General features: G+C 52.7%; 1 protein-coding gene across 1 annotated transcript in view; it reads right to left on the bottom strand.

The window, feature by feature from the left end:
* The window catches only part of TBC1D22A (TBC1 domain family member 22A), a 312609-nt gene that overhangs the window by 24582 nt on the left and 271266 nt on the right, over positions 1-16761 (bottom strand). Inside the window, 1 exon segment of the mRNA XM_034644032.1 lies at positions 11553-11648. Within this exon segment, the coding sequence (XP_034499923.1) occupies positions 11553-11648 (96 nt within the window).

Here is a 16761-nt window from a genome sequence, read left to right as displayed (position 1 = left end):
CAGGTTCAGGTGGCCAGCAGCTTATCTCCGTGGGGAAGGCAAAACCCACCGCAGAGATGATTTAATAAAAATATAGATACGTCTGAGGACAATCGTGGGACAAAATCGATTTTCTCCAGTCTTGCACAAACTCCCGTTTCCCTCAAAAAATGCCTGGTGAATTCCGATCATGGCAAACGGGAAATAATCACGGTAGGAGTGTCAGGGGCTGGGTCAGGGCAAGCAGGACCCAGCGACAGCAAGAGGGACAGGACACGGATGGGACAGGACAGGATGTGGGGTGGGAGTGGACAGGATGGGACAGGACAGGATCCCAGCTCCTCCTCCCTCCCCCACCACTGAGTCTCACCAAAGCTGGCTGCCACCCCCACGAGGGCTCCCTCTGGAAGGAGCACTGGGAAGCCATGGAGTGGATGCTGGGGCAGTGGGATGGGCAGGTGGGTGGGCAAGGAGAGGCCTGAGTCCCTTAAATCAGGGATCTGAGTCTAGCCCACAGAGACCAGGACAGAAGGGCCAGGGAAGACCACCTGTTCCAGAGAGAACGCCCACCAGGCACATGCCACGAGGCCGCTGCCACTGGAGTTGTCCCAGTGGAGGAAGCTGGCGGTGCCACCCGCCCTCATGACGGGGAAGGTGCATTGCAGCCGTGCAGGAAAGCCGAATGTCACACAAACACGGCCTTCCTCTCCGACAGTGAGAGCACAAGGGCTCTTCCTGTAGAGAGACATCCAAACAAATTCCACGGGAGGCAAAGCAGAGCTTTCTTCATGATCATTTAAGCAAAATTCCCCACATGCAACGAGAAACTGGCCTGTTGTTCAGAGATCAAAAGAACAGGATCCATTCTTTCCCCTGCCTGGTTTTGTAAGAGATTCTGAGTGTGCATGTGTGTGCGTGTGCAAAGCGCTCTGAGCCCCTCCTCTGTCCATGACCTCATGCACCCCTCCAGCAACACCGTGAGCTCAGACAGCAGGGTGCGCCCATTTCCCCTGCCGACGAGGAAACTGAGGCCAGGTGCTCCAAAACCCCCCTTTCTGGGCTGCTGAGTGGGAGCCTTGGGCGCCTCCAGCCTGAGCATGACCCCACAGAACACACGGCCACACACACCGCACTGCGCGGGGCCTCGCAAACCCCACACCACACAAAGCTCTGCAAAACCCACCCAACAGCACGAACCCCACACTGCACCACAGCACTCCAGCCACGCACACCCCACACCACATTGTCCATGGTACGTGGCCTCACAAACCCCACACGTAAACACACACGGCAACCCTCAGGAGCACGTGTCGGCACAGTAATCCACCTAAAGGTTAGTTTTCAATTGACCTGATTTTGTCTTTAAATGTCTTGAAATGATAAAGAAAGAGACAATTGATCTTTACTTTGGCATTTCGTGACATTTGCTGCTTCAAATGAACACAGGATGAAACACAAACCGTACAGAACCATTAACCCACCGAAGGGCGCTCGGCGCTGCAAGATTAGTCTGGTTTGACAAAGACGGGACACCCTGCCCCCGGGGGGCAGTTTCTGGGACCCCGTGGGCAGGACGATGGGCCGCGAACTCATCAGCTGTGACTCAGACAGCGACGGACCTGCCAACAACACGCGGGGTCTCCACGTGAGGGCGCCGAGCAGCAGACGGCAAGCATCCTTTGTCTGCGCCACGCACTGCTCGCTGCGCAGGAGGCCGCCGCCCCACGTGGAGAGGAAACCAGCCGGAAGGTCTGCACGGACTCTGACCCCTCTGGCTTCAGGGCAAAGGGCACAGCCGGTGTGGCCCAAAGCCAAGCAGAGGCCAGGCTGGCAGGATTCCGTGGGGACACTGGTCGGCCTCCTAGAGGAGCTGGGACCTCCCGGTCATCTAGGCACGGCCCCCCTCAGGGGCGAGAGCACTGGAGATGACAAAGCCCCTCCTAGGTGAGTGAGTGCGGCTTGTCTCCACCTGCTTCCACGCGCAATTCTAAAGCGGCAGCTGACCTTCAGAGGCCGGGAGTCCAAGCAGACCAAGGCTTGAGCTGAGGAGCGTCTGCTTGGAGGGCTCCCACGAGACTGTGGCAGAGGGGAGAACACAGGCCCCCGTGTCTGAGGCTGGCGGACAGGCCAGCGCTGAGGCCGCCTCAGCCCGCTTCTGCACGCCGAGCCCCACACAGTCTCTGTGAAGCTCGGGCCTCGGGTGCTGCTGCATTTCTGTCTGTGAGTCAGAGATGTCCCACAAAGCTGTCTCCTGACCACAGGTCTCTGAGGTCTGCAGGGGCACGTGTAGGGAGGCCTGCCGAGTGCAGGGCTGTGCCCGTGGTGGGGCCTGAAGGTCACATACTGGAATCCAGCCCAGTCTGCACACGGATCCCGCACGGTTATGAGAGATGACTTCATCCAACCCACCTCGGTGGAAGGGGACAGATGACAGGGCATAAAGCAGGTCTGTCCAATGAATAAAATGCAGACTTTGAGAGCGACCCGCAGGCTGGCTGCACGGAGCACGCAAGAAGCCCCCATCACGCAGCTTGGCCAAAGGGAAGGATGGTCTCAAGAGCCCACGTACAACTTGAGCCACCGCTGGGGAAAGGGGGGGTTGGCCAGAGTCCATGCACCTCCCTCTTCATGCCATCCTTCGACCTTTCACCTTCTCCCCTCAGTCCTCCTTTCAGGAAGCATCCATTCCCATCCCACCGCACAAGGGTGCCTATGGTCACCAAGGGTCCTCAGAGGGCAGGACATTTTTCTCACCTCTGAGGACCACATGGGTGTGCATGTGTATGTGCCTGCACGTGTGCATGAGCTGAGGGACACATGGGAGCACAGGGGATCCCGCTATACAGGGACACCTGCTGTGGCATCAAGGAAGGTCCTGGGTCACGGAGGTCAGCGTCACAAGAGCACTGGCTCTGAGCTGGACCCCTCGCTGAGCGGTCTCCCGTCCTTCACCTGGGAATGAACTAAGGGAAAAAGCTATGTTGACCACATCCTGAGAGGATGTGGAAAATGTTTCAAAAGTTCAAATAAGAAAATTAAAATATGCATAATTCCACTGACCAAAACTAAATAATGCTAACACTGTGATTTGTTTCTGTTCAGTCTTTTCTTGTGCAGAGGACACAGCAAACTCAGGGTCACCTTTATTTATATATATATATATATATATGCATGTACATGTATGCATGCATGTTACATGCGTGTACACGCACAGGTACGTTCTTACACACGTAGCGTGCAGGTATACAGTCTACATGCACACATGCGCTCTGTGTGTGTCACATGCGGCTGGGTATGTGTGCATATCTCGCAGGTGCCCATGCATGTGCACATGTGTGTGTCATACAGACGTATGTATGTATGTAGATGAAACGCACATCTGCACACACAGACATACATACACGTGTGTAATTTCAGATCGTGCTTTTCCCTCACACGGCCATATGCCCGGAGCACTTTCCCTCATCAGGAACTAGTCTTGGAAGACAGGATTTGGGGCGGTTGTGGAATATTCTAACCAGCAAGTATCATAACCTAGAGAACTGTCCTAACACTGGATATTCAGGGTGAAGATGGCTTGTTTCCACAAAATTATGAGCAAGGGGAATTACTGGGCCCGGGGAAGGCTCCAGACCTGAACTACTAACAGCTCTTCGCCCACAGGAAGGAAGGACCATGCCCGCTCGCGCCAGCTTCATTGGGGTTAAACAAGTGTAAAGAGAGCTGCTAATTTCGCAGATGGCATCTGTTTCACTTTTCCATTCTTTACGAACAATCGGGAGATCCACGCGCGCCTACCAGACGGCAGCGCAAATTCTCCTGCTCTCCGTCAGCGATTCGCAGGAGCTCCCCACACGCTACAAGTGTGCACTGCATCAGGACGCGCTTGCAGCTTCTCCCTGCTTTCCACCTGCCTCGTTTTAGACAGACCGACGTGTACAACTGCCAGGCTGTGCTTACAACGTGTCCCTCTGGAGAGAGCTGGCGTTTTCTCGGGTCAGGCACCTGGGACTCTGGCCGTTGTAAACAAACACCTTAGTGGAGGTGTCTCCCTCACAGCAGTAGCACGAGCGGCAGGCTGACCCCGGAACCGGGCACTTCTCTCTCATTCCTGCCCCACTGAGAGCAGGTCTCAGGGTCAGGAGCCACACACCCAGGTCCGTGTGTCTGTTCGGGTTCATGTGCTTGGGTTCAGGGGTCCTCACTTCGGCAAAGGGTTTCCGACACAAGCCCACCCGCCCAGAGACCCTTCTCGCCCACTGTCTGCCAGGCTCCGTGCCTCCCCAGCAGGAAGCAGCAGGGGCCTTCAGAGCAAACACAGTACGGCACCCGCTCATTCCCACACAAGTCCGCGCATCTAGAACACCGATCTTTCNCTAGAATACCGATCTTTCACGTCCCTGGCGAGTGTGTACGCACACGTGCTGTGCGGGCCAGGAGCAGGGAGCCCTGGCTGAACGTGCTGCGGACGTAGAGGGGACTGTCCCCAGCAGCCCTTACATGCTGCTGGCTGCTGACTACAGATAGTCTTCAACGTGTTGAGATAAGGATCCTTTTATTTCTATGTTGGTAACGGTAGAGTTGTTTTTTCGCTATTAAATGTGGGAAAAGCTACTATACNGAACACCGATCTTTCACGTCCCTGGCGAGTGTGTACGCACACGTGCTGTGCGGGCCAGGAGCAGGGAGCCCTGGCTGAACGTGCTGTGGACGTAGAGGGGACTGTCCCCAGCAGCCCTTACATGCTGCTGGCTGCTGACTACAGATAGTCTTCAACATGTTGAGATAAGGATCCTTTTATTTCTATGTTGGTAAGGTAGAGTTGTTTTTTCGCTATTAAATGCGGGAAAAGCTACTATATTTCTTAAGAGATCATGTGACTTCATGCCATTGGCTGATCGCTAGGACATTCCGTCAGCAGTGAGCAGGAAGAGTCAGGCTGGCAGATGCGGTTCTCGAGGGGCCTGGCTGCAGGGCTGACCCTTGGCTGGCATCTAGAACGTGGCTCCTGAGAGGTCCCCTCCGTGGTAAAGCAGGGGCTCCGTGCCAGCCCGCAGACACCGCCTATACGCTGTTCACAGTAAACACCAGCTTTCCTTCTGGGATCTGCAATCTTAGTGACCTGCCCCCAGGAAAAACCTTGGGCTCTGGGTGTCTACCGGGCTTCCCTGGGCAGAGATGAGGCACCGCTCTGCGTAGCTCCCGTGGGGAGAGCACAACGAGCCTGCACCCGGCTCCCCTCACTCTCCTCCTGGGCACCTTCCCCCCACGGACCCAGCTGCACGTCTCTGCCATGTGGTGGTGACAGATCTTACCCATGGGTAGGACCAGGTGCTGAGGCTCGTGAGCCCTTCCCAGGAAGCCCTGCACGAGTGGGACCCCGACACAAACAGATTTGACAATAGCAAACCAGTTCGGAATTCCTGGGAAAGAATTTCTTATGGAATATTTTTATTTAATATATTAATGGGTTAAATCTGCTGGTACTTTATCAAGGATATTGGTATTTCTACCACCAAGTGAAACTAGATTCTAATTTTACTTTTACAGGTGCTTTCATTTAATAAATAAAGAATTCCTTTATTCAACCCATGTTTACATTCGTGCCTTCCCGGGTCAGGCGCTGGCATTTCACACGGTCAACTCCATGCACAGACAGACACACGGAGAACAGACACACGTCAGTAATAATCAGAGTGAGACGGGCCGATGTGAAGGAAGTGCACGGGCGTGCAGCTCTGAGACACACAGGCAAGCTCCCTATTGCTCCCTGTAAGTCCCAGGTTCTTTGAAAAGTTTGAGAGAACTCACTGGAAACACGGTTCCTGACCTCAGAAGCATATTTAAAGGTGGGACGTTTGAAAATGTTGGAACTTGTCCACTCGACGGTTGTTTTCTTACTTCATCTTGTGGCAGTTCTGGCATTTTATGTTCTCCCTAAATCCCTGTGCTCTCCCTTCCCAAGACGCAGCAGGACGGATGTTTCCGCCCGCGTATCTGGGTCCTCAGGAAGGCCGGCCAGCCGTACTGACATTTGTACGTGCCTTCTAAGTGCGACGCTCGTAATTCTACTCAAGAACTCCATTCTCTGACCCCTGCATTTATGTGTACTAATTCCATTACCACCTTTATCGTACGCTGACTTCATTTTTCCATATCTAACTTCTTGAGTTAAAGGGTTAGTATCTTTTTAATGTTTTTACATAATAAAGGTATGTTGGCTGAGAATCTCTGTTCGAGCCCAACATGGGTCACATTCCAAGTGTTCTTTTTTTTAAGGTTTATTTTATTACTTGAGAGAGTGAATGAGGACGAGTGGGGGTAGGGGAAGAGGGAGAGAAAATCTCAAGCAGACTCTCCACTGAGCACAGAGCCCGACGTGGGGCTCGATCCCATGACCCTGAAATCATGACCGGAGCCGAAACCAAAAGTCGAATGCTCAACCGACTGAGCCACCCATGTGCCCCACGTCCCCCGTGTTCTCAAGAACCAGTCTATATTTACAAATCTTCCTTCCTGAGCAAGCTCCCTAATACCTACACACCTGATTATTCAGCTTTAACTTTGCTAGTAACTTCTCGCTGTGAAGGATTATGCTCAGCGAATACAGCCCGTATTGTGCCAGCTTTTCGGACTCGGACAACATTTATGACCTAGGTCGGATGATTCATTTTGTAAATGTTCCACAGAAACGTGGAAGACGGGGTGGTGGTTTGCACAGCTAAAACCACCCCGAGCTCTGGTTTCTGCATCTACGTTCCCAACAACCTCACATTCATCCCGATCAGATCCACTGTGTCTCCTCCTACACTCACTTCATTTGAGTCTGTTTATAAAGCTCTAAATGCAAGTCTAACACACAGACAGAAGAGGGCACAAATTAAGACCTCGGTGAAGGAGCACTAAGTCCGAGCTCCCAGAAGTTTCTGCCCCACGACTTCTATGTGCAGAGCCAACGCTCGGGCCGCCGCATGACATCACTCCCTCTGCTCTGTTTAACATTTCCTCCTTCCGGCCTTGTTTCCTTGGTATCTGTGCACCTGCCGTGGCCGCCCCTGCCCCTGCCCCTGCATGTCGTAAGGCTCCAAGTTCCTGGCTGCCGTCCCCCACCTCTCCCTCAGGGCTCCATGCCCCAAAGTCGTTCTGCTGCTGCGTACCAGTCCTCTTCCCCACACCCCTGGCCCTTGGGACACCGTGTTAGGTGTTAAGAAAGCCCAGGAGACCTCCCTGGCTCTGTCCTTCTCAGGCTGTCTCCCGACTGCCACGCCACCCGTGGCCCCCTGCACACTCAGTGCCAGCCTCGCCAACTTACTCCCGGCTACAGAGCAGACCATCCGCGCAGGGGCCCCTCTCCTGGGTTCCCTGCCCTGCACCCGGCTCCCCTCACTCTCCTCCTGGGCACCTTCCCCCCACGGACCCAGCTGCACGTCCTGCTCCAGCCCCACGGCCCCCTGTCCCAGGCCCTGCCCTGAGCTGCAGGCAGCCCCTCTCCTGGTCACCCCCAGCCAACCCCCATACCTGGGGTGACACAGAGTCTGGGGACAGACAGCACAGGGCCTGGCCAGAAGGAGGGCTCTGAGGGCTGCACTGGACCACCAGGAACATACAGAGCAGACAGAGGCCCTGCCAACATGTGCTGCCTTCACCTGGTTCTGCCTGGTCCCACCGAGTGGCCACCTGCCATCCACAGGAGTCAAAGGCCAGCCAAGCATAGCAGACCAGCACCCAAGGGCCTTCTCACACCACCTACGAAGCAGCCGGGAGCTCTCACCACAACGTGGGGCACAGAGCCAGGCACCCGCTCACACGAAGCATGTCTCTGTGCATGAATGGGGTTCAGAGGATGGCCGCCCCATCTGGTCCTGCCCTGTGCTCACAGGCTCCCGTTTCCACTAACGAGGCTCGCCATCCGCCAGCAGAGATGAGGCTGTGGATTCACATACTGGAGTATTTACCGGCCTCTATGCTCCCGAGGATCCCACGGAAGGCCCATGCTTCCACTGGAAATGCCACATTCTGTTCACCATCAATTATTTACTACCCTTCCCCTGAAAGAAAAGGCTCCGCACACCACCACCTTTTCTGCATGTCTTAAGGACTCGCTCTCCTCAAAACCAAAACAACGATGCCGATTCCTCTGTGGGGAGAATTCCCGTCTCACAGAGCACCCGTGTCCACGCTGCCTCTGCCAGTCTCAGGAGGCCGGCAGGATAGGAAGAGCCGGCTGGGTGCCACCCTCTCCGCCAAGCACCAGGGTGGAGGGCACACCGGGCCCTGGAGGCAGGGAAGGCAGGCTGCAAAGGAGGACCAGCGGGGCAGGGGTGGCACGGGGCGGCACTCGGACCCCTGGGACGCTGGGATGACAAACGAAGCAGCTTAGACTCCAGGGGATAAAGCGACAGGATCTTCTGGAGTGGCTCACTTGCAGCTATTTCGTAATGCTGTACACAAACCAGCCGAGATGCCAGCAACGCCAACACCTGAAGCCTGACCACATCTCCCATCGGAGAGAAGGAGCAGGCCCAGAGGGAGCACAGGATGCCTCCCGGGACAAGCCTGCAGGCCTGGAGCAGGGCTGGAGCCCGGTGGTGGGAGCTCCGGCGGTGGGGGCCCTGGCAACAGGAGCCACACCAGGTTTCCATGCCACCGGACACGATGGAGCCGGCCTTTCGATGGCTTACTCAGCCACGTGTGCCTGAAGGGGGTGGAGGGGACTTCAGCCGCTCATGGCACAGCGGGTCCCTCACCCTCTCTTGCCGTGAGCTCTCTTGCCCAGAAACAACCCTGCCCCCCTGGCCCAGGAAGAGACGAAGCCTGCCGGGTGCACCCCCAGAGGACATAAGACTTTGTGCACAGGGGAGGTCCTTCCACCCAAAGACCCTACAAAAGCTTGTTAGAACAAGGCAAAGCAAGGGCAGAACCCGGGCTGTCGGCACGGAGGCTCAGACCTCAGTGGCTGGCAGAGATGGGAGCAGGCAGCGCGTGGAAGGGGCGTGCTCTGGTTCCCGAAAGAAGGCTAGGAGTCATCTGAGTCATCTGCAGGAAGGGTGGGGCGAGCTCTGGCCGGGACAGACGATCCTCAAGGAAAAGTACAAAGCTCCTGGGCACTACGGCTCAGGGCAGGAGCGAACTCCCACTCCAGAAGGTGCCTCCCTCCCTCCAGAGGACCCAGCGACACTGCAGCCCCAGTAGGCCCTCAGGGATGTTCACAGAACTGCATACAACAAGATCACTGGCCTGGGCAAGCCTCCGAAGCCAAGGTGCACTGCCTTCAGGGGAACTGAACCCAGGGCACAGAGCCCATCACCTCCGCCCCGGCACCGCAGCAGGGAAGGTGGGCACCAGGGGAAGTCTCCCTGCTTCTGGGAAGCCCTTCTCCTCGGGAAAGGATTCTGTTGCCATGGAAGTGACTGAAAGCAACACTTACTTGCCATGGGGCACATTACAAGTCTGCACAGAGGGAGAACAAGGGCTTTTAAAGCCTTTTCCCAGGAATGTTCTCTTGCTGGAGCCTTGGGGTCTTGGTCTCAGCCACTCAGGCTGTCCTCCCTGGGTCCACTCATTGTCCTAAAATGTCACGATTATCAACACAATCACCCCACACTCACCAGGACTCCAAAGGTTCTTTATTTAATTTCTGTTTTCCTACTTCTCCCATTTAGTTCCGTCCTCCACAACTCACTGCCATGTTTGTACCGCACGCTCCTTCCAACCCCCACGGCACTGAAGTCCCGGCCCCTCCCCTGCTCCCCACACTCTGCTCGTGCTCCACTCGTCTCCTGGCCCCGTGAATCTCAAGCTCATGAGCAGGACTCTGAGAAGACCGGCAACCCGCTTTCGGCCGCTGCCCGGGCGAACCCTCTCACTAGCACCAGGCAACATCTGCAGCCAAACGGCACACGCAGGGCTCCTAGAAACCGTGGTAAAACAGGGCGGGCTAAGGAACAGTGGGACTTGGCATCACATCTTCCAAGCCACCAGGAACACCGCCGCCTGGGGTCACCTGCCACGTGGGCTCTTGTGTGAGGAGTGGAAGACGGGAGGCCCAAACAGGCCCGGGGCAAGGAGGGGACCAAGGCCAGCCCAGCACTGACCTCGTGGCCAGGCACCTCCCCCGGACCTCACTCAGGTCCCTCGCATGCAGGGCTGCTCCCACCCGCCGTCCTCCAGCCCAGGGGATCACAGCCCTGTGTCAGCGCCTTCGTGGCACTTCATACCAACGAACACAAGCTGCCTGGCACATTCCCCACGACGTGAGCCACCCTGTGGGAAGGGGGTCCTGGTGGCACTGTCCTTATTTGGGGAGCAGGGGAAGAAACGGGGGGCAGAGCGGCAAAGCCCCTTGTGTAAGGTCGCTCATTTGTTACAAGTCTCTCCCCAACCAGAACTCAAGGGTCAGCGGGTGAGGGCCATTTCTCGGGCACAGTAGCTCAGGGCTGCCAAGGGTCGGGGCTCAAGAGTGATTTCTGGGGCAATGACGAGCCTCCATCTTAGCACATTCTCGTGCACAGCACCCCACAGTCATGAACTCCTATCAGCCCTGAGTTCTGTCTCACCTCCCCCCAGCAGGCAGAGTCCCCCAGAGGGAGGCAATGAGAAGCCCATACATGGTCAGCCTGGAGAGCCCCAGTCCACTAGGAGGCACTCGGGGAGTCAGCCCAAGCACAGGGGTGTGTGCCGGCCAGGGTTATACCATAGCTGGCCGCTGTGGCCCAGGGAAGCTGGGTCCTTCTCCCTCAGAAAAACAGCCAAGATCCCCACAGGCCAGGGTCTGGCTCAGCCAGCACTGTTCTCCCAAACCTCTCAGAGGAGCCAGGGTGCCACAAGGCCAAGCAGACTGCCAGAGCCACCACACTGTGACCTGGACACAGGGCCTCCTAGTCCTAAAAGCCAAGGGGCTCAAGGAGGTGAAGTGGCCAGAGTGTCCCCGGCCAGCTGGGGCAGAGTCTGGTCCCTGGTCTCCACCATTGGTTTGCTCTTCCGTGTACCTGAGAGGCCCCACTTTCCTGGGTCACCAGGCAGAAGGACTCGAGCATCTGGAGTCATAGTGGATAGCACCCTGTGAAGGGGTCAACACCCCTATGGTACTGGGGCCACCACACGGAGGCACACTTGCGGAGGACATGGGCTGGGGACTCGGCCCCCACAGAGCCCCTAGTCGAGTGCAGAGCTGAGGAGCGGGTGCCAGTGTGGCTCTCCACCAAGTCGCAGAGAAATTGCCCAGAGAGGCTAAGCGACGTGCCCGAGTCACACAGCTGCCAAATGACCAGCCGCCCAGGCAGTCTGCTCAGGGGCCAGCACCTCCCCTAACACATCGTAGCCCTGCAGCCATCCCTTGGGGCCACGCTGTCGAGGACACACGTGGGCTCAGGGAGCGCCTCTGGGAGGCTGGGAAAGGGCTGCATTTCTGGCCCCAGGGGAGCACGGCCAGCGCACTTTCCAGGGTTTGCGAGCTTGCCAACCGCAGGAGGTCAGTCTCATGGCTGTGGCACAGACGCCCCAGAAACAAGAGTGTCGTGAACCTCTCCCAGGAGAAAATCAACGCGGGGCCTCTCGAGGAGGCATTTACTTACCTGGAAATCCCTCTCTTCTAGAATTTCCTTCCTCCATCTCACCAGAAAAGCAGCGCAGACGTACAGGTGGAAATGAGAGAAGCCGTCGGGTTCAGACTGCAAGAAAGAACACAGGGGACGTTAGTGCGCCCGCACAACCGTGCGGCCACCAGCGGCCAGCTTACCCCCGACCAGGCAGAGCCCCCAGGAGCGCTCCGACAGCCCAGAGCGTGCGTGACTTGCTCGCTTTTACTTCACCTCGTCTCCTTAGCATCAATACAGGCCTCTGATGGAGAGGGGGTGACAGCTTGTCTATCTGCCTCTCCCGCACAGATGACAGCCAGCAATAGGAGAAGACAGACCATGAGCACGCATTCTGTGTCCCGACCCGGGGAGGACATCTGCCCACAGGGGCCGGGTCACTGGCCGGGGCTGAACGGTGGTCCTCGCTCCCTCGAGGGCACCCCCAGGGAAACGAAGCCAACTGGCATCAGTGGGGTGGGGACGAGGCTCTGCGCATGTGCTCCTACCCCACGGGCTCCCCCCCAGCCCAATGCTCCCTTCCTACTACGGGTTCAGCTCGCCCCCTCTTCAGGGGTGGCCCCTCCTCCCGCACCTGGCCTTCATTCAGGCGTGCCCCCCAACTTCTGAAACCAGGGTTTTCAAAACTCAGCTTTTCCCATTCTCTTACAACACAACTGAGTTACAAATCAATAACCAAAGAAGGTTCAAAAGACAAAACAAAATCAAATGAACCACATATGTTTCTAGATTTTTAAAAAAGTATGCTAACAAGTAAGCTTTGGTTCAAACAAGTAAATCATAAAAGAAGGCAGAGCAGGGGGTGTGGCCACGCCAAGGTCCCTGGCAGGCAGGGGGGCTGACGGCACAGTGCCAAGGAGGAGGCCGGGGGAGGCGCTGGAGCCTGGAGTCGGACTTCACCAGGCTGCCCAGAGCTAATGATGGTGTAGGCATGGCCCTGCCCTACACACCCTCACCCAGCAGGGACCGCTGCTCTGCACGCTTCAGCCCCGATAACGAAGTCGGCTTTGCCCCAAGTCTTTCTGGTAGACAATAACACAGAGCAGGTCAGAGTACTTGCCCTAACTCACCAGAGTTCTTACTATGGGTGCTTACGGGACTTCATCAGATGCTCTCCCTGCATCGATGGAGGTGATAAGATCGCTTCCCTTTCACCTGTTCACGTGATGAGTGACATCAGCATACTCAGTTCCTTAACATTGTGCCAACCTTGCATTCCCGGGTAAACTCAATCTGGCCACAATGTACTATATTTTTTCATCGCAGGTAGGTCCCGTTCGCTAATGTTTCATTTAGAGGATTTCCACGTCCACAATGAGACTGGCCTCCTGTTGTCCTTTCTTGAACTGCCCCTGTCCAGTTTAAGCATGAAGGCTGTGCCTGCCTCTTTCTCCCTGTTGCCACGCTCAGAGTCCATACAAGACCGGGACATCTCCCCTTGGCACACTTGTTAGGCATCCCCTGGAAACAGACCGGGCCTGATGTTTTCCTCGTGGAAAGATGTGGATTCCTGATTCAAGTTCTAACTCCTCAGACTCCTTCAAAATTTTTGAAAATTTTTCTTTCTCTAAGAATCTGTCATCTAAGTTTTCAGATTTGTTCATAATATCCCATTCTTCTGAAAATCCCTGCTGCACATGTAGCCGGACTCTACTGGAGAGTCTTAGTACCATGTTTAGATATGCCTTTCCTCACCATTGCCTTCATTGGTGCCAGAAGTCGTAATTTTGTCAGTGTTTTCCAAGATCTAACTTGGGGGTCTGTGTTTGATCCACCAATCTCTTATACTTCCTTCACCTCTGCTGTGACCCTCACCAAGGCCTTCCAGCTACCAACTTGTCCTTTTTGCTGTGGATATTGTCTAATATACACAAATGCAGAGTGGCTTCAGATTATGTTTCAATCACTCAGTCCTTTCTCTAACATAAGATGGATGATGATTAGCTCATTAGTATTTGGCTCTTCTTCATTTCCGACACAAGCGAGCATTTAAGGCTACTGACTTTCTTCCGTGAGCCCCACTTCTGCTGCATTTCACAGCTGAATAGTATCTTTACTGACCTTAAGTTCGAAGAATTTTCTGCCTTATGTTATGATTTACTTGTTTGAACCATAACTTACTTATTAGCCTGTTTTTTGAAGTCAATAAACAAATGTGGTTCATTTCTATTTTGTTCTGACTTTTGAGCTTTCTTTGGTTACTGATTTGTAACTCAATTGTGTTGCAAGAGAATTTGATTTAGGGGCGCCTGGATGGCTCAGTCAGTTAAGCATCTGACTCTTGGTTTCGGCTGAGGTTGTGATCTCAGGGTCATGGGATCGAGCCTGAGTCTGCCGAAGATTTTCTCTCTCTCTCCTTCTGTTCCCCACCCACCCCCCATGTGCTCTCTTACTAGCTCTCTCTCTCTCAAATAAATAAATCTTTAAAAAGAGAATGTGATTTTCATGACGCTCATTCTTTTGTTTGTTTGGATTTGGTTTTTGGAGTGGAAGACAATTAGCTTCCACAAAAGCCCCATCAGGCAGCACAGTTACAGATCAAAAACACACCTGGAGCCAGAGTGCCTGGTCTGAGCCCTGGTTCTGCCACTTATTGGCTATGTGATCAAGACAAAGTATCAGGCCTCCCCGTACCTCAGTTTCCTCATCTGTGAAATATTATGAAGATTAAGTAAATTAAACAACATGAAGTACTTAGGATAATGCCTGGAGCCCTGGAGCCCAGTAAATGGTATGTAAATGCCAGCTATTGTCACCAGGTGTGTGTTAAAAAAGAGTAGATATTCTGCAGTCCTTGGATACAGTATCCTATGTGTGCATTAGGTAAATTTAATCAATAGTGTTGCTCAGATCTCCTATAAATCCTTATTGACTTTGTCACCTTGTGAACTACCAACAACAGAAGTGTGTTAAAAATCCTATTACAACAATGGATCTGATTTCTCCTTACAGTTCTTCCGAACTTTGTTTTATATATTTGGAAACTATGTTATTAGATGCATACAAGTTTTAAATTATTTTATCTTCCTGGTGTACTGAACAATATCAATATATACGATCTTCTCTATGTCAAGTAATGCTTTTGCCTTGAAGTCTTCTGGGAGGGGGGCAGGGGTGTGAAATGACCGTAGCTACTTACAACTTTTGTTGGGCTCATTTATTTTAAGCAGTTCTTTTTGAGGTTTAACTGACATACAATAAATTTACATATTGAAAGTATATAATTGCATAGATTTTGATATATGTCTACACCTGTGAACTACCATCACAGTCAAGAGAGTGAACCTATCCGTCACCCACAAGTTTCCTCATGCCCTTCTATACGCTCTCCCCCCAACCCCCAGTCCCTAGCCAATCACTGACCTACCTCTGTCACTACACGAGTTCACACTTCCTGTACTTCGGTACAGAGAGAACCATACGGCACGTGCTTTCATGCAGCTACCCTGACTCAGCACTATTACTCTGAGACTCAGCCATGTTGCTGCATGGCCATTGCATGTGACTGCTCGGTAACATGTCATCAATACCTGTGAGAGCTTGTTCACCAGAGCTGTTTGCCTGTTGCTAGACACTGACTAGTTTCCAGCGTGGGGCCATGACAAACTCAGCTGCTGTGAATGTCCGTGTACCAGTCTCCGTATGGATAGATGCCTTCACTTTGCTTCGAGAAACACCGAGGAGCAAAACAGCTGGATCACACAGTAGCAGTATTTTAACTTTGGAGACTCTGCCAAACTATTGCACTTGACGTTCCCACCAGCAGCAGATGGAGTCCCAGTTCTGTCACCTCATTGCCAATATACAAAACGGTCACTATTTTTTTTTTACGATTTTATTGATTTATTTGACAGAGAGAGAGAGACAGCCAGCGAGAGAAGGAACACAACAGGGGGAGTGGGAGAGGAAGAAGCAGGCTTCCCAGAGGAGCAGGGAGCCCGACGCGGGGCTCGATCCCAGGACTCTGGGATCACACCCTGAGCCGAAGGCAGACGTTTAACGACTGAGCCACCCAGGCACCCCCAAAAATGGTCAGTATTTTTAATATTAGCCCCTCTCATAGGCAAGTGGTAGGATCTCATTATGGCGTTAATTTACATATTTACATTTCTCTAATGACTAATGATTTTGAATATCTGGAATGTACTTATTTGACATTTTTGGTGGAGTGTCTATTCAGTTTTTTCCCGAGTTGTTTCTTATTGTTGAGATATGACTGACTTTTTATGTACTCTAAATACAAGTCTTTGATCAGCTACGTGCTTTACAAACACTTTTCTCTGACTATAACTTGTCTTTTATCCTCCTGACAGTGACTCTTGGAGAGCATGAATTTTAAAGTTTGATGAAGTTCAATCTATTACTTTGCTCTTTTATGGATCCTGCTTTTGGTGTCATTTCTAAGAAATCTTTGCCTAACCTAAGGGCGTAAAGGTTTTCTTCTGAAATAGCCTTAAATTTTATATTTAGTTCTGCGATACATTTTGACTTATGTCATACAAAAAAAATATTACAAGAAAATGTTATAAATTTTGTATATGGTGTAGGGTAGGGGATGAAGTTCATTTTTAAGCACATGGATATCTAAATGTTCCAGTAATTTGTCGAAAAGACTATCCTTCCTCCGCTGAGTTAATAATTAAGTAGTGTTAGTCCTCTATTTTTGTTCTTCTTTATCAAGTTAATTTGTCTATGTTAAGTATTATGTACTTCCATAACAATTTTAGAGCCAGTTTGTCAATTTTTCCAAAAAGCTTGCTGGGATTTTAATGGAGTTGCATTGAATGTATAGATCAGTTTGGGGGAATTGCATCTTAACAATATTGAGCGTCCTGACTCATGAACATGGTATAGCTTACCACTGACTTAGCTCTTCTTTGATTATTCGTAACAGTATTTTATAGTTTTCAGGGTACAGATCTGTTGCATCTTTTGTCAGATTTCCCCAAAGCAGCTTATATTTTTTGGCACTTTTAAAAATAGTGTTCTGAACAAAAATGAAGCTAAAGTGAGACCTGAAATCATAAAATTCCCAGAAAAAAACACAGGCAGGAATCTCTTTGACATCAGCCATAAAAACATTTTTCTGGACATGTCTCCTCTGGAAAGGGAAACAAAAGCAAAATTAAACTATTGAGACAACACCAAAATAAAAAGCTGCTGCACAGCAAAGGAAACAATCAACAAA

The sequence above is a fragment of the Ailuropoda melanoleuca genome, chromosome 15, assembly GCF_002007445.2.
Source record: "Ailuropoda melanoleuca isolate Jingjing chromosome 15, ASM200744v2, whole genome shotgun sequence".
Taxonomy (NCBI): domain Eukaryota; kingdom Metazoa; phylum Chordata; class Mammalia; order Carnivora; family Ursidae; genus Ailuropoda; species Ailuropoda melanoleuca.
The sequence above is the reverse complement of the archived record's forward strand: the minus strand, read 5'-3'. Positions and strand labels throughout refer to the sequence as shown.